The 21,112-nt window shown below is 39.4% G+C and overlaps 2 protein-coding genes across 5 annotated transcripts in view; one reads left to right on the top strand and one right to left on the bottom strand.

Moving 5' to 3' along the window:
• Positions 1-21,112, bottom strand: part of fbxo46 (F-box protein 46) — a 143,652-nt gene that overhangs the window by 51,667 nt on the left and 70,873 nt on the right. The window lies entirely within an intron of this gene.
• Positions 1-21,112, top strand: part of numbl (NUMB like endocytic adaptor protein) — a 51,196-nt gene that overhangs the window by 26,434 nt on the left and 3,650 nt on the right. For all 4 annotated transcript variants that reach the window (XM_083548872.1, XM_083548870.1, XM_083548869.1 and 1 more), the window contains exons 2-8: positions 8,724-8,874; positions 12,297-12,371; positions 14,368-14,442; positions 17,037-17,177; positions 17,506-17,710; positions 18,375-18,641; positions 20,390-20,563. In XM_083548872.1, coding sequence (XP_083404998.1) covers positions 8,749-8,874; positions 12,297-12,371; positions 14,368-14,442; positions 17,037-17,177; positions 17,506-17,710; positions 18,375-18,641; positions 20,390-20,563 — 1,063 coding nt within the window. In that variant the 5' untranslated portion in view covers positions 8,724-8,748. The remainder of the gene's footprint in view (positions 1-8,723; positions 8,875-12,296; positions 12,372-14,367; positions 14,443-17,036; positions 17,178-17,505; positions 17,711-18,374; positions 18,642-20,389; positions 20,564-21,112) is intronic.

Below are 21,112 nucleotides of genomic sequence, written 5' to 3'. Positions count from 1 at the left end.
TAACACTGTGTAGTGTAATGCTGTTCTGTTGTCAGTTGTGTACTGTAACACTGTGCGGTGTACCACTGTGTGGTGTAATGCTGTAGTAGGGCTAAAAGATTCCTCATGTACCACGAGTAACTAAAATTTTAAAAATCATCGATCAAATGATTTGTCCCTTTAACAACACATGTAGCACTGTGTTTTTTCCCCACAGAGCATTATTACTGACGCACCACCTGCAAAACTCTGGACAGGTAAACACAGAAGATATTGCAGAAAAGAAAGAAAAAATTAAGGGACAGAGAGAATCTTATAATTCTGACTTTATTTATTGCAATTCCAACTTTACTTCTGGCAATTCCAAAGTTTTTATTGCCAATTCTGAGATTTTTTTTTAACCAACTGGGCAGCGTCAACCCCCTGTGTAGTGCCAGAAAGCTTTACACATCAAACTAAACCTCAGATTCCTGGAGAGAACTCTGCCTAACAATCAGCTCTAATGCAGATGGAACAAGACAGATGAATCAGAGGCGCCTCGTTCATACACCAACAGATTCAAACTTCAGACTGACATGGTTACCGGTGGATGCAACAGAAATGTTGGATGTTTACTTGAAATAAAGTCAGAATTGTGAGAAATAAAGTGGAAATTGCGAGAAAAAACTTCGGAATTGCAAGGAAAAAATTAGGCAAACGTTTTTTTTTATGTGGTGTAAATGGACTTCCATAGGATTCAGGCCAAAGTAAAAGAAAAAAAACTTTCTTTCAGCTTCTCCCATTAGGGGTCTCCACAGAGGATCCTCCGCATGTTTGATTTGGCACATGTTTTTACGCTGGATGCCCTTCCTAACGCAACCTTCCCCATTTATCCGGGCTTGGGACCGGCACTGAAAGTGGCTGGGGATGGTTCCCTGACCGGGGATCAAACTCGGGCCGTAGCAGTGAGAGCGCCCCATCCTAACCACTAGACCACCAGGGAACCGCCAAAGTAAAAGAGAGAACGTTTCAAAAGTTTGGAAACATTTCAAACTAAAACATAAAGAAAACAGTACAGTGCGTTTAACTTTTCTTTTTAGAGTAATCTAAAATTTCTTTGTATATTCTTATTTGTTTTTTATTTATATATTTGTATTTGCATTTTGATGTAATATGGCAATTAAATGCACTGAATGGGTTTAGTTTTCACTGATAATCTTGTTTGCAATTTTAGCAATAAAATTTAATTTTTTCTAAAAAAGAAAACAAAGTACTTGTTTATTTTAAGAGACCCGTCTTATTTAGTATTTCTCTCTAATTAAAAAAAAAAGTACTTCTTAAATAGTAATTTGAATAATCGGTAGAATACTCGATCACTAAAATAATTGATAGCCCTACTGTGTTGTTTAACACTGTGTATGTAACACTGCTCTGTTCTATGCTGTGTAGTGTAACACTGTGTAGTGTAACACTGTGCTGTTCTCAACTCTGTAGTGTAACACTAGTGTAGTGTAACACTGTTCTGTTCTATGCTGTGTCATGTAACACTGTGTAGTTTAACACTGTGCTTTTCTTAGCTCTGTAGTGTAAAACTAGTGTAGTGTAAGACTGTGCTGTTCTATGCTGTGTAGTGTAACACTGTGTAGTGTAACACTGTTTTGTTATCAGCTCTGTAGTGTAACACTGTGAAGTGTAACACTGTTCTGTTCTATACTGTGTCATGTAACACTGTGTAGTGTAACACTGTTTTGTTCTCAGCTCTGCAGTGTAACACTAGTGTAGTGTAAGACTGTGCTGTTCTATGCTGTGTAGTGTAACACTGTGTACTGTAACACTGTTTTGTTCTCAGCTCTGTAGTGTAACACTGTGTAGTGTAACACTGTTCTGTTCTATGCTGTGTCATGTAACACTGTGTAGTGTAACACTTGTTTTCAGCTCTGTAGTGCAACACTAGTGTAGTCTAAGACTGTGCTGTTCTATGCTGTGTAGTGTAACACTGTGTAGTTTAACACTGTTTTGTTTTCAGCTATGTAGTGTAACACTGTGCAAGGTAGCCTTGTGCTTTTCTCAGCTCTGTAGTGTAACAATGTGTAGTTTAACACTGTGCAGTTCTATGCTGTGTAGTGTAACACTGTGTAGTGTAACACTGTTCTTTTCTCAGCTCTGTGGTGTAACAGTGTGAAGTGTAACAATGTTCTTTTCTCTGCTGTGTAGTGTAACATTATAATGTTCTATGCTGGGTAGTGTAACACTGTTCTACGCAGTGTAGTTTAACACTGTTCTTTTCTCAGCTATGAAGTGTAACACTGTTCTTTTCTCAGCTCTGTAGTGTAACACTGTATAGTGTAACACTGTTCTATGCTGTGTAGTGTAACACTGTGTAGTGTAACACTGTTCATTTCTCTGCTGTGTAGTGTAACATTGTTATGTTCTATCCAGGGTAGTGTAACACTGTTCTATGCAGTGTAGTGTAACACTTTTCTATTCTCAGTTGTGTAGTGTAACACTTCTTTTCTTAGCCATGTTGTGTAACGCTTTTAATTCTAAGATACCAATGTACCTCACATCCCTAGCTTTATAATGTAACAGAATCCTGCTTTTTCCTAGCTGTAGTGTAACACTTTTTTGGTCTATATATCCATATAGTGATTTATTTGGTCAGCTGTCAGTTTTTCTTTTTCATGCATTTCCTATAAAACAACTGTGAGAGACTGAATGAGGTCATCGTGACTAACGGCATGACTCTATAATGCCGTACGTACCTTTTCTTGTAAATTCACTTGTCGATGCACTAAACCGTTCTTCCCTTTGCGTCCTCATGCCGACAACCCTTTTTTTTCTCGTACAAATGCTACAAGCTGCGTGAGTGTTTGTATTTGTTAGATGAACTGCAGTCATTTTTTACACTCCTGTACCGCAGTCACACGCTACACTTAATCTCGGGCGGTGAAAGTTGTCAGAGCGAGAGTTCATTTTTTCCTCTCTCTGCATGTGTGAGTGTGTGATTGTGTGTGTGTGTGTGTGTGTGTGTGTGTGTGTGTGTGTGTGTGTGTGTGTGTGTGTGTGTGTGTGTGTGTGTGTGTGTGTGTGATTATTTGAAAAACAGCAGTGTTCTTACGATTCGGTCCAACAGAACCCACCCACAGTGTGGTTGTCTTGGCTCGAAGCTCTATTTTGAGGCAGGATACTCACAGTAGATGTAAAGTATCATTCAGATACTTCATGCACAGATACACATCAAGTCATTATAGAGCGATCGATCAGTAATAGCGTTATAAGATGTGGCACAAATATTACTTATTGCATCACTGCCATGCGACCAGGGCAGAAAATCCCCTCAGGAGCAGATTTATACAAAGCTAATAGAGAGTGAGCGTGATGAAACCACAAACTGACGCCTGTGAGCTGGTAGGGCTAATATCAATATTCAATATTGAGCTGAACTGTTAAAATAAAGGCTAATTCTGGAATTTTAAAAGAATGTGATCGTTTCTTGATGTATTTTCTCTCGTCACTGAAATGAAAGAATGAACGACATTGTCAGCTTCATTTTAAAGTTATGTATTACGTTAGATCAGGTGAACCGTGATATATATATATATATATATATATATATATATATATATATATATATATATATATATATATATATATATATATATATAAGCATGAATTGAAATAAAATGGTTGGTGTATTGATTTTCAAATCAAATCATCTTTTGCAGTTGCTTCGAGCAAGGGAAAAAAAGAAAAAGAACCGTCAGTGCCGGTAAAACAGACTATCCTGAGGCTACAGCGTCAGAGAGGATCGATTGGGGACACAGCAATAGCATTAGGATGTGTAAAAAAAAGATTCGGAACATTTAGAACATTTCCACGTAATGAATGTTTGCAATTCAATACAATTTATTATTTCCTAATCGTATTTATTTATGATAGCATTTTTGTGTATACACTATTGGGTCACCTGGTCATGGGTACGGTATGTGAGCTTATAATTTCCTCCTCTCTTTTGGGAAGATGCTCCATCAGCCACAAGGGTGTTACGAAAGGCAGGTGCTGATGTAGGAGGAGGCCTGGGGTGCAGTCAGCATTCCAATTCATCCCAAAGGTGTTCAGTAGGGATGAGATCAGAGCTCTATAGCAGGCCACTCAAGATCTTCCTCTCCAAAGCATGTACACCAGATCTTCAAAGAGCTCACTTTATGCTCAGGGAAAGGGCATGCAACATTTTATTATAGCGCATCTAAAGACGTCCTGTAGAATTGTGTGTCTCCAGCTTTGTGGTGACAGTTCGGAAAAGAACTACATAGAGCAGGAAAGGTCAGGTGACCCAATACTTTTGAAAAATATAGTTTATGTATATGTGTTCCAATTCATCCCAAAGATGTTCAGTAGGGTTGAGGTTAGATCTCTGTAGCAGGATATATTTCACTCGAACCCATGTAAAAATATCTTCTTGTAGCTGTCTTTGTGTAATGGGGAAATGTCATGTTGGAACAGGTTTGTGTCTCCTAGTTAAGGAGAAGCTTCAGCCTCCGAATTTAAGGTACCAGTTTGCGCATATAACTGAAAAAGTCCAGTGTCCCAATACTGTCCCAAGACCACAGCAATTTACTCCTAAATCAGCATCTCTCTGAATATGTTTTATTTCTACACTAGCACACCTCATTCTGCTTAATGAGGTACTGATTCAGTGATCACCTCCATCCAATCCTATCCTATTACCTGTCAAAAGTTTGGAAACAGTCTTTTATGGTTTTTGAAAGTCACGTGTTTTAAGATGATATGCAACAAAATAGGTAATGTAATTGTATAAAGCAGGGGTCTTCAATCTTTTCCAGGAAGGGCCAGTGTGGGTGCAGGTTTTCATTCCAACCAATCAATGGTCACACCTGATAGTCATTGAAAATGAAGATCATTAGATTTGAACAGGTAGAATTTGGTGTGGACTTGCTTGGTTGGAATAAAAACCTGCACCCACACTGGCCCTTTCTGGAAAAGATTGGAGACCCCTGGTATAAAGATTTAACAAATATATAAATGTACAGATGTTCCACTTTATTTTCATTAAAAAAAAAAAAAAAAAAAAAAAAACATCCTCCCTTAGCATAAATAACAGCTTTACACACTCTTGCCATCTGGACAGTTCATTTCTCCAAACTTTTAGCTGAAATACTTAAGGATTCCCCTTCAGTTGTATTTCCACGCTTCACCACTAGAGGGAGTTTCACAGTTTACCATTCATGATAGGTTACTACCTCTGTGACATCACAGTGCACCGTTCTCCATCAAGAGCGTAAAAGGCCAGAACACTGAGCAGCAGCCATCATACGACATCGCGCAACTATCACACAGTAGCCGTTTTATTCGACATTGCGCAAACTAACGAAACAGCAGTTAGCAGATGACAGCGATAATCACACCACACACGATCAATCCTAAACCCAGTAAAGTTGAAGTGTTCTGAATCCTATACCTGTTTTTACTGACATGCTGGGGCGAGTCCAACCTTCCTTAGTAAACCTTCCTAACACTTAGCACATGTGTTCTTCACTACTTTTTGAAAATTTTCTTTCAACCTTGTGATCCAGTTCATCCCAGAGCAGTTCAGTAAGATTTAGGTGAGGTGACTGGCTATTCCACAATAGTCAACACTCCAGATGACTTTTTGCTCTCTAAATGATGCTTACAGAGCTCTGACATATTCTTTGGGTCATTGTCTTGTTGTATGGGGAATTCGGTTCCAAATTAGCTGCGGTCCAGACAGAAATGCATAGTGTTGAATATGGAATGGTAGCCATGTTGGTTCAGTATACCGTTGACCCGGAAGAAGATTACAACCTTCCCTGGTCAAAAACAACCCCAAACCATTAGGATTTCAACTACATTCTTGACTGTGGGTGTGAGGCAGTCTGAAAACATCTTATCGCCTTTTCTTGTTTTACATAAGCTTTTCTGTTAGAGCCAAAAATGTCCGATTTGGACATTTCCCAGAACTTTCTTCCATTTCCTTTTTCACTGTCCAATTCTTTGTGTGCCTTTTACCTATGTGTTGCGTATAAACTAAAGGAACAGGAGTCTCAAAGACTTCCAAACTTTTGACAGCCTGTTCAGCTTTTGTAAATGTGTGTTAATGCGTTGGCTCTTGTGAAGGCGTTTGCTGTCAGTGTTTGCGCGAGAGATGCTTCTGTCATTGCCAACTCTCATTCCTTCGTCTGTTATTTTTTTCACTAGACTCCAGCTGGTTCCCATTTGGTGCTGAGCTCACATCTTTGGGTGGCCCTGGCCAGTACTGTGACGTGTTCCGAAGGCGAGCTTCAAACCTTCTCCCTCGCTTAATGCTTACATTAAATTGCTCTGACGAGTTTCAGTTTTGGCTTCCGTCGGTTCATGGAGTCGATCCTGCACCCTGAAGGGTTGAAATCTAGTGGAGTATATATGAGTGTCTGGCACCGGTGCTGAGAGCAAACCATGCGTTACAACACTGACCTCAATCAGATGAGCTCGGGGTGCCACCCATTTCTCCGCATGTCCTAATTTTGTTTATTTACTGCCTCAAGTCTTTTCTCAACTTTGCTAATTTTTGGCTCATTTTATTCAGACTTTTTTCTGTACAAAGCTCAGTAGCCAGTGGGATTACTTCAGGAAGAGGTGTGGTAGTGGGTGAACACACTCCTCAATATGTTTTTTTCCCTATCTATCAGACAGTGTGGCTGGAAAACTAAGTACATGATCAGTCACTTCCACAAAAAAAAGTGGTGTCGCTTGTGACCTTGCGGTGTGACCTTGCGGTATGACCTTGCTGTGTGACCTCAGGATATCTGGCACACAAGTCTGTCTGGTTTTCCTCGGTCATCGTCCTATTGTAGACGAGCTCTGAGGTGAACAAAAATGTATTAGCTAGCCCACCCATGATTTGTTTAAAGAGGTTAAACAATGAATTGAATTTAATGAGTTGAATTGAATTCAAACATGGCCATCACTGTAATATCATTATCATCATAGCTTGCCAGTTTGCTAGTTACACAACATTAATTAATAATATTAGAGACTAAAGGAATTGAAGAAATATATTATTATCTACATTTGATTCTAATGTAGCAAATTACATCTTTAATTTGCTTTTGCTTAATGATCAATGCTCTTGGCCATGCTAGTTCTGTTGCACAACCGGTTAGCATCTCCATTGCCTGTTGATATGTTTGTTTCTGAGGTAAATGTGTGCGGTATGTGTATGAAATTTATCTTGCTCGGTTTCCTCAGTGTTTTTAACATGTCCCTGACTCTGAAAAGCTGATATGTTACTTTTACTTGTTACTCTGAAGAGAAAAAGACTTCCTTGATTTGGAATAAGTTTCCTAAACCCTGAGTTTAACATGGTTGCTCGTAGCAACAAGTAGCATCAGTTAGCATACACACACAAGCTAGTCAAATTTGTAGTGTTTTATTATACAGTAGTTACATGTATAATAATGGGAATCACTCAGTATTGTTGGCCTGCTAGATTTTTTCTAAAAAGATGCCTCCATGTTTTTCCGTCCTAAAATATACTTTCAACATGACGTCAAAATGGTTCCGATTTTCACAGGAAAAATCCAGAATTCAATCCAGAAAACTGGTCTATTATGTGTGTAATGCAGCAAGCGATTCGTGCCGCACCAAGGTGCATTGCAGCACTGCAAAACTCAGGTTTGGAAATAAAACAGGAGTGGGATTTTTTTTTCTTAAGTCTGCTGAGCAAGTACGAATAACACAAAAAAAGCCTCGATATGAGAGCATTTTCCACTGATTTGTCCACACCTGCAACCGCCTCATCGGCGCTATTTTAAAACTGTGTTTGTAATCGAAATAGGATGCATATTTGTCTGTGTTTGCATTATTTGCTCTGAATTGTGTTGGAACGAGTGTGTGCTGAAGAAAGCCATGTATTTTCTGCATATAGATGTCTTGAGAAATCGGAGTGTAGTGTGGACTGAGCGCGTGAAAAGACAAACGACAAACGAATAAATGTGAATGAACCATAACGTCGTTAACCATTTGCATTGACGTATTTTGTGTGTGCTATACAAGCGTGTGTTTTGTTTGTACTCCTACAGTGGGTCAGTGGGATTTTCCTCGTTTGTAGAGGTTCATGTGGCTTTGCGGTGAAGCAAATTAGCCTCAATCAGCATTCTTTAGAAGAGACTGCTTGGATTATGTCATGTGTTATTATGCGGCACTCGGAATTACCAATGCAAATCGAAGGGACTGTGAATGGCCTGATTATGGTGCTTGAATAAAACGGTGTTTTTGATGATCGAAGGCACCGAGAACGAGCTGCCGGCAGCTGATGAGATCGTAGTGACTGAACAAGGGGCCGATAAATTGCTGAACCAGCAAGAAGAAGAAGAAGAAGAAGAGCCACTTTAAATTTCAGTACAAACATTGTTTGTACAATGACAAAAAATATTTGATTTTTGAAGCAACTTAACAAATATTTTCCACTCCCCAAAACAGAAGCATGAAATTCATTTGCTGTCACCCAGATAAGGACGGGTTCCTCTCAAGGTTTCTTCCTCATGCCATCTCAAGGGTTTTTTTCTTGCCATTGGTGCCAATGGCTTGCTCATCAATACTTAAAGGGACTCATTTGTGCCACCATTGTTAAAAGCGCTATACAAATAAAATAGAACTGAATTCTAACAATATTTTGAACTCATACAAGTACGTACATTCGGAAAAAAAGGTATGGCCACTATTAATCTGACTCTCTTTCTCCACAGCAACAGAGAGCCTGAGAGTTTGGAGATGAATAAGCTGCGTCAGAGTTTGCGCAGGAAAAAGCCAACCTACGTGCCCGAGGCTAGCCGACCGCACCAGTGGCAGGCCGACGAAGAAGCCGTGCGCAAGGGCAAATGCTGCTTCGCCGTTCGGGTAAAAAAATGTATACAAAATTAAAGGTCGACCGATAGTGGATTTTACCAATACCAATGGCTAGGTTTAATCGTAATCAACCGATTTGTTTTTTAAAATGAATACTGGATAAAACAAAAAAACAGTCTATGAAACAATACTACTGAATTTTATAAAAAAATAAAAATCAAAAATCAAAAACACTACTGAATCCTGAAAATGTGCTACGTGAAATGAATGTGAATATATAAATTTTATGAGTAAATATAAATATATAATTAATAAATGATCAATTATAATAAATATAATATAGCACTCTCCGTGCAGCACGCAGCCTCACGTGTCAAAGCGAACAGCACATGGCAAAATCCGATGAATCGGTCGACCTCTATAAAAATCTACACCATTTTTTATCTGACAAGACACGAGCATGTGCTGCTGATCAGCAATAAAAGACGAATATTGTTCTAGTTACTTAGCCAGCCTCTCCCAAACTCATTAATCAGAGAAGAGACGAGAAAGTGTGGTCCAGAATAGTGATATTGATAGTAATAAGGACAGGAGAGTGATAATTTAATGGGCATGTCCATGAGGCTAAATGGGCTTGCATTGAAATAGGTCAGATATAGACGGTGGACTAAAAGCTTGAAAAGTCAATAGCGTGCTTGCGGTGCTTGGGCAAGCGCTAAAAATACTTGACACGTCCAGCTTTTTTTTGGCCAATCTACCTCCTTTATAGTGATAACAGCAAGTAATCATGCTTATATCTATCAAAACATGTGCAAGTATTCAGGACACTATCTGACATGGTATATCTAGACAGAAAAAAAAATATCCATAATTGTAGCTAAGCTTCTTTTGACATTAATGATAGTCTTTTTGCAGATAAACATAATTAAATTCAGCCTCGTTTTTATTGGTAGCTCGAGGCTTCCGAAGTCTCAAGGAGACAGAGATATAATTCTCTAATGGACCCTCTGCTCAGTGCTCACATTATCCCATAATATAAAACAGGCCCTTTGCAAATTAACTGTTTCTTTCTCAGGTTAAAGTAAATGTTCTGTCTTATATGTGTACATATTAGCGGATCGGATTATATGGTCTGTATGTCTATGGTCTATGGTCTATGTGCCTTTTAAACATCCCATTCCACATTTAGTCCACATTTCCAATTAACCTCCCCTCTTCTGGTAGATGTTACACTAGATTTTGGTGGGTGGTTGTCGAGATTTGTCCACATTCAGCCACAAGGGTTGTTAATAGCTCCAGGTTCTGATGTAGGTGAGGTGAGAAGGCCTCGAGGCCTCGAGTGTTTATTAGGGTTCAGTATTGTAGAGCTCTATTGCAGGCTAATCAAGATGTTCCACTCCAACCAATGTAAAGCATATCTTCAGGAAGCTGGTTCTTTGCACAGGGCCATTGTCATAATGGAACAGATTCAAGTGAAGGGAAATTTTCATGCTACAGCATCCTAACACATCCTTTATGAACGTGTGGTAAAAATTTGCTGTAAAACCACATATGGCTGGAAAATTCAGTCTAGACCAAAAATAAAACTATCCTAATAAACCTTTCTCCATCAATATTTAGCATCCTTACCTCTTTTGCATTTAGCCATAGCCAATAATTAACTAGGAATAGAAAGTGAAAAGTGAACAGGGTTGCCAGAAATCCTGGGAACATTGGTGTGTCAACCATCCAGGAAGAGATTTAGCAGAATTCATTCAAGAACTTATGAACAAGAGTTGAGAAATTTCCAGGAAAGATGTGCCATGACACCTTTAAATGCAGTTGATTTATTAGACCTATTAACGGGACAGCAGGAGGAAAATCCCAACATCGAAGAAACAGGAGAAATGTCTATTGGAAGATCTGAACTATTTGGCTGCATAAATATTTAGCCGAACTTGAAACACTTTTGGCAGTTGCAGTCACAAGCATATGTTATATCTGTCATGTGTCTTTATCAGCTTTGCACATCTGGATCCTGATATTCCTGCTTATTCCTTTTGGCAAAATCGCCCTAGCTCTGTCAGATCTGTGAATAGAAACCGTTGTTGAACAGGAAATTTCAAGTCTTGCCACTGAGGCATTCTGACACACTTGGGTTTGAACAACTTCAGCATGGAAGGTGAACATCTACTCCAGTCTTCAATTCTCTTTCAGACTAACACAGGTTTTCTTTTCTTTCCATCCATTGATTTTAATCCTGACTGGTCTCCCAGTTCCATTCTGATAAAAAAGTGCACTGCACATGATAACCGTCTGAATATTAGAAATATACGCATGATTTAAGAAGATCTGACTAGAAAGAAGACAAATTGTCTGTCAGTGAAGTAAGTTAATTACGCTTGGTAAGATTTTTTGAAATAGGAAAATTAGACTTTATATCTAAGCAGTCATTTAGACTAATTTACTTAAAACTAGCTTGTTAATTCTTTTTATAAACAGTTTGCTTTTATTAATTTGTTTAAAAAGATCTTTCAGGCTATCAAACAATAAAATTCCCCTTAATTTAAGAATCGTAATTATATAATCTGTCTTAAAACGAGACAAAGGATTTAAACTAAAAACAAGATTACTGTTAAAATCAAGGTCATGCATCCATGCAACATAAAATATTGTAATTATATTTATTATTGCAACATAAAACATTATTGAATGTATTTTGTCACCAATATGTTCAACGGGAGAAACTGAAATCTACAGAACAACTTAATAAAAAGCAATAAGTACTTTGTATAAAGAAAAAAGTTCCAAAAAATATATAAACCTATGTCAATTTCATTGAATATTAAAAATTTTTTTGGTACTGGGCAACTTTAAAACCAATTACAGCTAAAATAAAGTTTTAAAAGGCCTCAAATTATGTCTCTGCTAATAATTAAGCTCGAATTGCATGTAAAATAACGAACTAAACTTAAATAATCTTGAATATATAGTAAATTCTAAAAAAAAAAAAAAAAAAAAAAAAAAAAAAACTTATAAAGAACAATCTTATTTATTCTTTCTTACCTGCTTTAAAAAACGATGCCATTGTTAAAAGCGCTATAAAAATAAAATTGAATTGTATTACATGATCATAAACCAATCGCAATCTTACACAATTTGCTCTTTTATAGTATTTTATTTTTAAAATAAGGTCTTTACGATTTTTATGGCTAGAAATAAGAGTCGATCAGATGAGGAGGTTTGCGTATCTACAGCACAATTCTACAACCATCCTTCTTCAGAGTGCTCAGTTTTCACCAAATCAGAGCTACGAACCTTCATGTTTTTGTTTGCATTGGAGCTCCACGTTTTTACAATTGATATTGAAATCGAAGCGATCGATGATCAACAATTTCGGACACTTCAGCTACCCTTGTTTCTAGGGAAGTGACAAAAACAATAGAAGGCATGAAACCTTGTTTTTTTCCTCATGCTCGTTCTCTCCTGTGCAGTATCTGGGTTTGGTGGAGGTGGAGGAGTCCAGAGGGATGCACGTATGTGAGGAGGCTGTGAAGAAACTGAAAGTGGTGAGTATGTCTTCGATCTTCCCTTTTTATTGAGATCAGAATCAGATTTCAGATAACAACCGGTTAGGATTTGAGACCGCTATTTTTCTCGCTAAAGAAATGAAACATGGTGAAATAAATAAGGGATGTTCTAAGGCTCCAAATATTCTGCCAGTCTTGACAGCATTGGAGCTAGCTCTATGGTGCAGGTTTCAAAAGTCCAGATATTTTTCCAAAAATGTTAACTATCTAACTAAATTGTCGTGTGTGTTTTAATCGAGAGTGTACTTTCTTTTGTTAAAGTGATTGTGTTTGGGGGTAGACATCAAAGATGCGCTTTATTAGGAACTATTGATGCTCAGATTCGCAGATTTCCATCAGTGCATCGGCTTAAAAGTTAAGCCGAATCAAAAAGTGACATTTGTATCACAAGAACATATTTGAATCGGTATAAACTGATTTATTAGTATATACCGTATTTTTCGGACTATAAGCCGCTACTTTTTTCCCACGTTTTGAACCCCGCGGCTTAAACAACAAAGCGGCTTATTTATGATTTTTTCCTGGGTTTTTCCCGTTTTCACAAACTTCAAGCCGAAAAACTGAGCGACATAACATTAGACCAATGAAATTTCCGAACCGAAATGATAAAAAACACATCTCACCTGTGTTCTGAGCTGCACGGCATCCGGAGAAAAAACTTCCATCGGGTGATTTTTAAACGCACAACGATGCCAAAAGATAAACTCCCGAGAGAAATAGTTGTGAAAGGAAGGAGTAGGACAGTGAACATTGACTTTCTTGGTCGGCTACTGTTTAGATACAAGCCGTTGTAGCGCGTTGAGTCTGGGTGAAGGGAGAGCTCGCTTCTGGCAGGCTATTCCCAAAATACCGCTATGCTCCTAAAGGAAGCGCAACATATTTCACCCTTTACACCATGTGTAACGTGTCTTCGTTAAAGCCTGTGTAAAGTACTTTAGTGTAGACACTGCGGCTTATAGACAGGTGCGGCTTATTTATGTTAAAAATAAAAATATTTGTAAAATTTAGTGGGTGTGGCTTATATAAGGGTGCGCTCAATAGCCTGGAAATTACGGTAATTATTAGAGGATGCACTTTACTGAACAATAATTTGTGACCAGTATTTTATTTGTAGATTGATTTCTAAACTGTTTCCGCTACGCAAATATGACGTGTTACAACGATACGGAGACTGAAGCGTACCCTGAGAATATCATAGAGTGTAGATTAACATGGCAGAGGTAGAGCTGCGTCTTTCTGGCGACAGAACTGGAAAAGATCATTTGGTTTTATTCGATCTTTTTTCTTTTCTTTTTTTTTTTTAACTACAAAGGCCTGTTTGTGGAAGGGCCGTGCGTTAGAAGTCAGAAGGCACTTAATTAAATTGATGTTTTGCTGTCTGTACCATATTGAACTGCAGAGCTTCATAGTTTTTTCATTGCATCGTATTGCATTGAATCGCATTGTGCGAATCGCATCAACCTCAGTTACGGAGATGCGCATCAATATTTCATCTTCGGTATCCCAATAGAGTTCTCCAGCAGGTTCCAGCTGTTCCCTCGCCCACCTTCTCGGTGTGCCAACTAGTTATCTCTATCTCTTCCTTCTCTTCTAATTTCTTTTCTCACTACTGCTGCCTTCGCAGATTTGATAGGCGGCTGAAATTCTGCCGGGTCTTCCCTCCCCAGCTTTCCTAACTGTGTCATCCGATATCCTCAGTTGCACTCTCCTAATTTACATACCATTTTTCTTTCTGGTTCTATACAGCTAGTGCTGCCCCCTACTGGCCTCGGAGGCCTTGCTGTTCTCTTAATATCAATCTCATCACTTTGTAAAAGCTTGGCTAATCGGCTCACCGATTTTTGCGCATATTGGATAGAAAGAAAGTATAATAAAGGACAAACCTCTTATAAATGGTTTGGTGATGAGACCAAATCTTTTTTTGGTACATTTTGGAAGTCTAACACTGTTTTTGTTTGATTTTCCTTCATCTCAGAGCGGAAAGAAGACGGTTAAAGCGATGCTATGGGTTTCAGCTGACGGTCTAAGAGTGGTGGATGACAAAACCAAGGTGAGCACACCGCCCATGTCCTTGCAGCTATAGAAAAGTTTTTGCGAAAAACAGGAAATCAGCAGGCCTTTTGTAAATGCGCCACTTGAATAGCACTTGCTGACAGCATTATGTTTTTAGCCTTACAGAGTATCTTTTGAACAAGAGGAAAACTGTAGGAAAAAGCACAGCAGGGGTAGTTGGCTGCTCCCCAAAAAACTAAATCCCATGACTAACTTTATTTTATGTCTCGCTACTGAAGCCACCAGTGAAGGGGTTGACGGTTGCTCGTTATCACTGTTATAAAGGATTTTTAAGACACAGCATTTAGAGATTTTGTTTTTGCTAGTTCTATTTTTCAGCCAGCGCTGCTGAAAAGGTAATCAAGGGGCCTCACTACATTATAAATACAGTCATCCTGTTCTTCTACAGGCTGTGAAAAGGGAGTGAAAGGCACAAAGAAGCCTCTTTTTTTGTTGCCTGTAAACCCTCCCCCCAAGCCAAGCAGCCATCGCTCTCTCTCTCTCTGCCCATCTGCTAATCCCTCTGCTTTACAATGAGTCAGCGCAGAGACCTAATCCCCCTTTACCCCCCTCTCCATACAGCTCCAGAGCATCCTGCCGCATACGCTCTGAACTTGGGCAAGCATGTCTGGGGTCCCGCCCTGACATTTAACAAGCCCCGTGGCCTCCTGTTTTCCCAGAACTACAGTAAGATGTGAGTCAGCAGCCCCTCCTCTTTTCTGACCGCTCCTGTTTTCCGGCTTTTACTCCCCGGGACACAATTGGCCATTGAGCCGCCTCTCAGAGCGCTGACCCCCTTCAGCCAGTGAAGAGGCTTAAGATGAATGGGCTCCTTACCTGACACATACAGGGTGAGAATCTACCCCTTCTGCCCTCTCTGGCTTAGTTGCTATGCACTCGCTGTGCGTCGCCTTTGAACACCACCTTTGATAAAGTTCCCATGAGCCCTTTCTGTCCATTCCGGGAATTGCACTTCAGATCAGATCAAGGATTGTGCTTCCAGAAACAAGAGAACTGCTTAAGAGTATCATCTCAGTGTTTTACAGGATTTAACCGCTCATACGATTTCTTAAGCAAATGCGCAAATATGCGAATGTATGGCAACCCACGCTCCCTGATACTTCTTCCCACACCGAAGTCAACCCTCCCTCATGCGTTTAATTGGCGCTACTGTTTAAACACCATGATTAAAGCCCATATTTGGGAGTATCACTATGAAACACTATGAAATAGAGGTCGATCGATTTTTTTTGCCACGATACGTCTGGTTGTTTTATTTCGGCCGTAAGAAAAAACAACCCGGAACCGATGAAAGCTAAAAAGTGCACTGCAAAACCTCCTCACATAGTCAAGACTTACATTCTTATTTCTAGCCATAAAAATCAATGCTTAAGTAACTTTTAAAGCTTAAAGTTCGTTATTTTAATGATTATCAGATACATCATTAGATGCCTTGTATCTTTTTAAGACTTTATTTTAGTTGTAATAACTTGTTTTAAAAAGTTGCCCCATTAATAATGCTCGAAAATCACACTTGGGACTTAGGAGTAGTATTATTTATTCAAAATGCATGTTTTATGTCAACGCCAACACTTTTTTTTTTTTACAATTTAATAACAAATTATAAGAGTCTACATTATTAAGTCACCCAGTCTTTCCAAATATTTATTTTATTTTTAATATATATTTTTTTTTTTTTTGTTTTTTTTTTAACTTTGTTCTTTATACAAAGACCTTTTTATTAAGTTGTTCTGTACTTTGGTTTTCTCATGTTGAACATATTGGTGTTCAGTAATGACAAAATACATTCAATAATGTTTTCTGTTGCCAATAAGTTTGTGTATTAAGAAGCAGCAATGAATGATTTTGCTTTGTTTTTGCGTCGCAACTACTACAGTCTTCAATTGAGTAAATAATTGTTGACAGTAAGCATGTATGCGTGACCTTGATTTTGATAGTAATCTTATTTTCAGTTTAAAACGAATTAATAAAAGCAAACTTAAAAAAAAATAAAAATAAAAAAAAAAGCTAGTTGTAAGTAGACTAAAGCGACTACTTGGAATAAGCGTTTTAATGCCTGTTTTAAGACATTTCGTTCTAAAGCTTAGATACGTATGTTTTCTTACCAATTGTAATTATCTTGCTGCACTGGCGGATAACTTGTTTCGCGTCTGTATCTTCTTAAATCATGCATTCATTTCCTATATTCGGTTATTAGCAGTGTAAAGAGGGAACGCACAGACGCTTGTTTTTCATTCTTGCTACTTGTCTCTGCAACTCAGGGTTACGCAGGTGGAATGGCGACACGCTCGCCTCGAGCGGCACCTCTTCTACAACAACGCTGAGCTGTTAGCAGACACGCCTGCCTATTAATTTGCGGCACAATTAAAATGCAGATCCGTTAAAAACAATGTCAAGAATCGGCCTGATCAATCGGTCGACTATGAAATCCATAACTGCACCGAGACCAGGTGCTTACAATGCGATAAACCACACTAGAGACAATAGGCTTCATGTTAAAGTTGTCATTTTCCGATGCTTTTTTCTATAAAAGTCTAAGCGAATTTCTATCACGCATCATTCCACGTGTAGGACCTCATCGTTGACCAGACCATAGAGAAGGTGTCGTTCTGCGCACCAGACCGCAACTACGACAAGGCTTTCTCTTATATCTGCCGTGACGGAACCACTCGCCGCTGGATGTGCCACTGCTTCATGGCTCTGAAGGACTCGGTGAGAGATCTCCTGGTCTTCTGAATTTTAGAACGAGATAATCGACTGGAACATGTTGCTGCACTTGAGACACTTGAGGAAACGGGTTATTTATGATGCTAGGGTGCAATTTAACTGTCACAAGGACGACCTTTGTGTAAGGCTGTTCAATCCTAAACCCGGCATTGAATCACTGCTAGCATCGAATTAGCGCTAATCTGAAATACTTCACTGTCTATAATTAGAGACAGTTTTTCGAATGCCCAGACGGTGTTATTTCCAGTTCTGAATGACAACGATTGCACCGATTGCTTTAGGATGTTGCTAACGAAAGCTTTCTCCATGGCAGGGTGAGCGCCTGAGTCACGCAGTAGGATGTGCGTTTGCTGCATGCCTGGAGCGAAAGCAGAGGCGAGAGAAGGAGTGCGGAGTGACGGCTTCGTTCGATGCCACCCGGACGTCGTTCGTCCGCGAAGGCTCGTTCCGCGTCTCCTCGGCCAGTCAGCAGGGCGAGAGGGAGGATATCATGAAGCAGCTGCAGGACAAGAAGAAAGGTCACTAAACCAATACTCTCGGGGTCTAGGTGCACAAACAATGCCAGTGAGCCTCTATGCTACATGCGTAGATTAGCATGTGTACGATTCTGCGATTTGCATCCATCGGGTTATCGGTATAAAAGTTACGCATCAGGTACAGGTTGGCGTTCGTATCGTGATGCGTGGTTTTTAACATATTTGCGCCGGTAAACTATTTATTTATATATAACTATTAGTAGATGCGTTATGCTTTTATTATTTGGAAAACAAGCTATAATTTGGTACGAATATTCGATAAGTGGATTTCTCTTCGCTAAACTGTTTTTGACGTATCACAACAATACGGAGACCGAGGCGTGTCGTAAGAGTCACATAGAATACAGATTAACATGGCAGAGGTAGAGCTGTAACTTCCTGCAGACAGAACAGGAAAAGTCTGTTTAAATTGTATCTTTTTTCTTTTTGTTGAATCGCATTGTGTTCGCAATGCTTCGTAATAGCGGTGAATCCTATCGCATTGCACCGATAGCTACTTCATACGTGTCTTTAATGTATCACTCTGCAAATGCAAATCGCAGATTGTAGATCGATAATAAAAAAGAAAAGTATAAAGTTAGACTTTTCAGACGTGCAGTTGATGAAAACTCCCGAAACAACCCGGATGTTCTTTTTCTCTCTGCAGAAGCGTGTGCCGTCCCTGCGGTGCCACCAGGTAACGCCTCTCCGCCAGAAGGTGCTGCCATGCACTCGGAACGAGCCGAGGCGGGCGGTCCGCACGCCATCCCACGCCGTCACGCTCCTCTCGAACAGCTCGTACGCCAGGGATCGTTTCGTGGTTTCCCGGCGCTCAGCCAGAAAAACTCGCCTTTCAAACGGCAGCTTTCTTTGCGCCTGAACGAGCTGCCATCCACTCTGCAGCGCAAAACTGACTTTCAGAGCAAGAACCCAGGTCAGTGACGTAAACACGTGACATCAGGTACAGTTCACCACTTGAGAAGTATTAGGTCACCTAGTCATGGGTATGGTATTGCATTCCACATTTAGTCCCAGTTAGCTCATAATTTCCTCCACTCTTCTGGGAAGATGTTCCACCAGATTTGTTGTGAGTGTGTTTATGGATTTTATATTTGGGTTTATCAGCCACAAAGGTGTTAGTAAAGGCAGGTAATGATGTAGGTGAGGAGGCCTGGGGTGCAATTCATTCCAAAGGTGTTCAGTAGGGATGAGATCAGAGCTCTATAGCAGGAGATCTTTCTTTCCAAATCATTTAAACCAGATCTTTAAGGAGCTCACTTTGTACACAGGGGCACTGCCATGCTGGAACAGGTTTTGGGTTTCCAAGTTCCAAATGAATGCAAAATTTTATTATAGCGCCATCTAAAGACCAGGTACAATTGAGCACCTCCAGCTTTGTGGTAACAGTTTGGAAAAGAACCACATAGAGCAGGAAAGGTCAGGTGACCCAATACTTTAGGAATATAGTGTATATAGTTATATAGATTTATTCTAATAGTACTAGTATTATAGTAAGTATTATCCTTATTGAGAACAGGATCTTTAGCCTGATAATTTTTGATAATTCAGTAATTTGAGCTATAGTTGCTCGTCCTTATACTGGCTCAAATCCTTACGCTTGCCCATTTTTCCTGCTTTCAACACATCAACTTTAATATATATATATATATATATATATATATATATATATATATATATATATATATATATATATATATATATATATATATATACAAAAGTAAATACACCCCTCAAATTTCAGCAACCCTTGCAGTAGGTCCTCTCAAGAAACAATGCTACAATGAAAATTTTATATACTTTAGAGTAGTCAATGTGCAGCTTGTATAGCAGTACAGATTCAGATTTACTCTTCTGAAAAGAACTCAACAAACACATTTTTTTTATTTTTTTTTTTATTTTTTTACATCCCCTTTTATTTTTTTTATGTATTTATAGAAAGCCACTGTGGCTTTGCTGCCTCTCTTGCTGTGTTTCCCTGAAGTTACATGTATTTTCATAGAAACTATCTCTAGAGAATCAGAAAGGAAAAGAGAGAGGGAGTAAGAGAGAGAGAGATAGAGAGAGAGAAAGAGAGAAGGAGAGAGAGAGAGAGAGAGAGAGAGAGAGAGAGAGAGAGAGAGAGAGAGAGATAGAGAGAGAGAAAGAGAGAGAGAGAGAGAGAGAGAGAGAGAGAGGGAGAGAGAGAGAGAGAGAGAGAGAGAGAGAGAGAGAGAGAGAGAGAGAGAAACAGGCAGCTCTTTCTGTTCTCTGCTTTTATCCCTCAGGTCAGATTTGACACGGATAAGAGAATTATGGATGGTGTGCTATTTGTAGCATCAAGACAGGTCAAGGATTTCCTAAGTTTGTTGTTTCTGTGGCATAAGGACTGTAGCACAAGGGGTCAAATGAGTTAAATGGTGGTTTATTACTGTACCTTGTATGTTATGGCCCTGGGTGCTGCATGGGGATATGGTAATGAAGGAAGGAGCAGTGCTTTACATGACATCCAGCAAGAAAAAACAACAACTAAACAACAAAGTTCAATTATAACAGGCAGCCATGCATCCCAGACCAATTCCACAAGTTTCATGGGACGCCGATTGTTTTATCCCTCTCATGTGGAGCATGTGGGCGCTCTACGTTTGCTTTGTTGTAATTGAGTCCATTTATCCTCTCCCCCAGTTCCTGAGGTGGACTTGTCGGTAGCTGCCGAAGCAGACAGCATCAATGCGCTGTGCAGCCAGATCAACAGCTCTTTCACCAAACCCTTGGAGGACCTCGGTGGCCAAGCCTCCAACAATGGCATGCCAGCATGCAGCGTTCCTCCGGCCATCCCTCCTCCACCTGTGCCTCAAGGTACTAAGGAACCACATAATCGAAGTCATCACGGACAGACATTTTGAGAGGCAAACCAAAAAAAAGGGGGCACTAAGGGGGTGGTTAACTATTGTTTGCAGACTTTGTTTTTATAGAACATCGCATTTACACATTGCTGATAATAAGAAACTATGTGCTGGTTTATATTTTTTACTTTGAATGTGGATATTTTGTTTTTTGGTAGTCATCTAACTGTTAATGCAACGACCTTTGGGTCAGTGGTTGGCGGAGTGGTAACAGAACACTTTGAGTTTTGGAGGGTGGTTAGAGGGGCATCTCAGCTGATGAGGGGAGAGGGGCAGTGGCTCTAGCCACCGGGCCACCTCTAGGGTTTTCCGCAAAGTTTTAAAGAGTCTTAAAAAGTCATTTAAAAATGAAAAATACATCCCTTAATAAAACTTATATTTGCTGTTCTAGGTCTTCATTTTCGGATGTCTATGTACCACTACCACTAATGCTCATTGAAATGCTCCTTACTTTAGAATGCGTTCATTTGTTGGTTTCCGTTGTTTTAGTTTTTTCTTTTGC

The sequence above is a fragment of the Silurus aristotelis genome (genome assembly GCF_946808225.1).
Source record: "Silurus aristotelis genome assembly, chromosome: 8".
Classification (NCBI taxonomy): Eukaryota; Metazoa; Chordata; class Actinopteri; order Siluriformes; family Siluridae; genus Silurus; species Silurus aristotelis.
The sequence above is the reverse complement of the archived record's forward strand: the minus strand, read 5'-3'. Positions and strand labels throughout refer to the sequence as shown.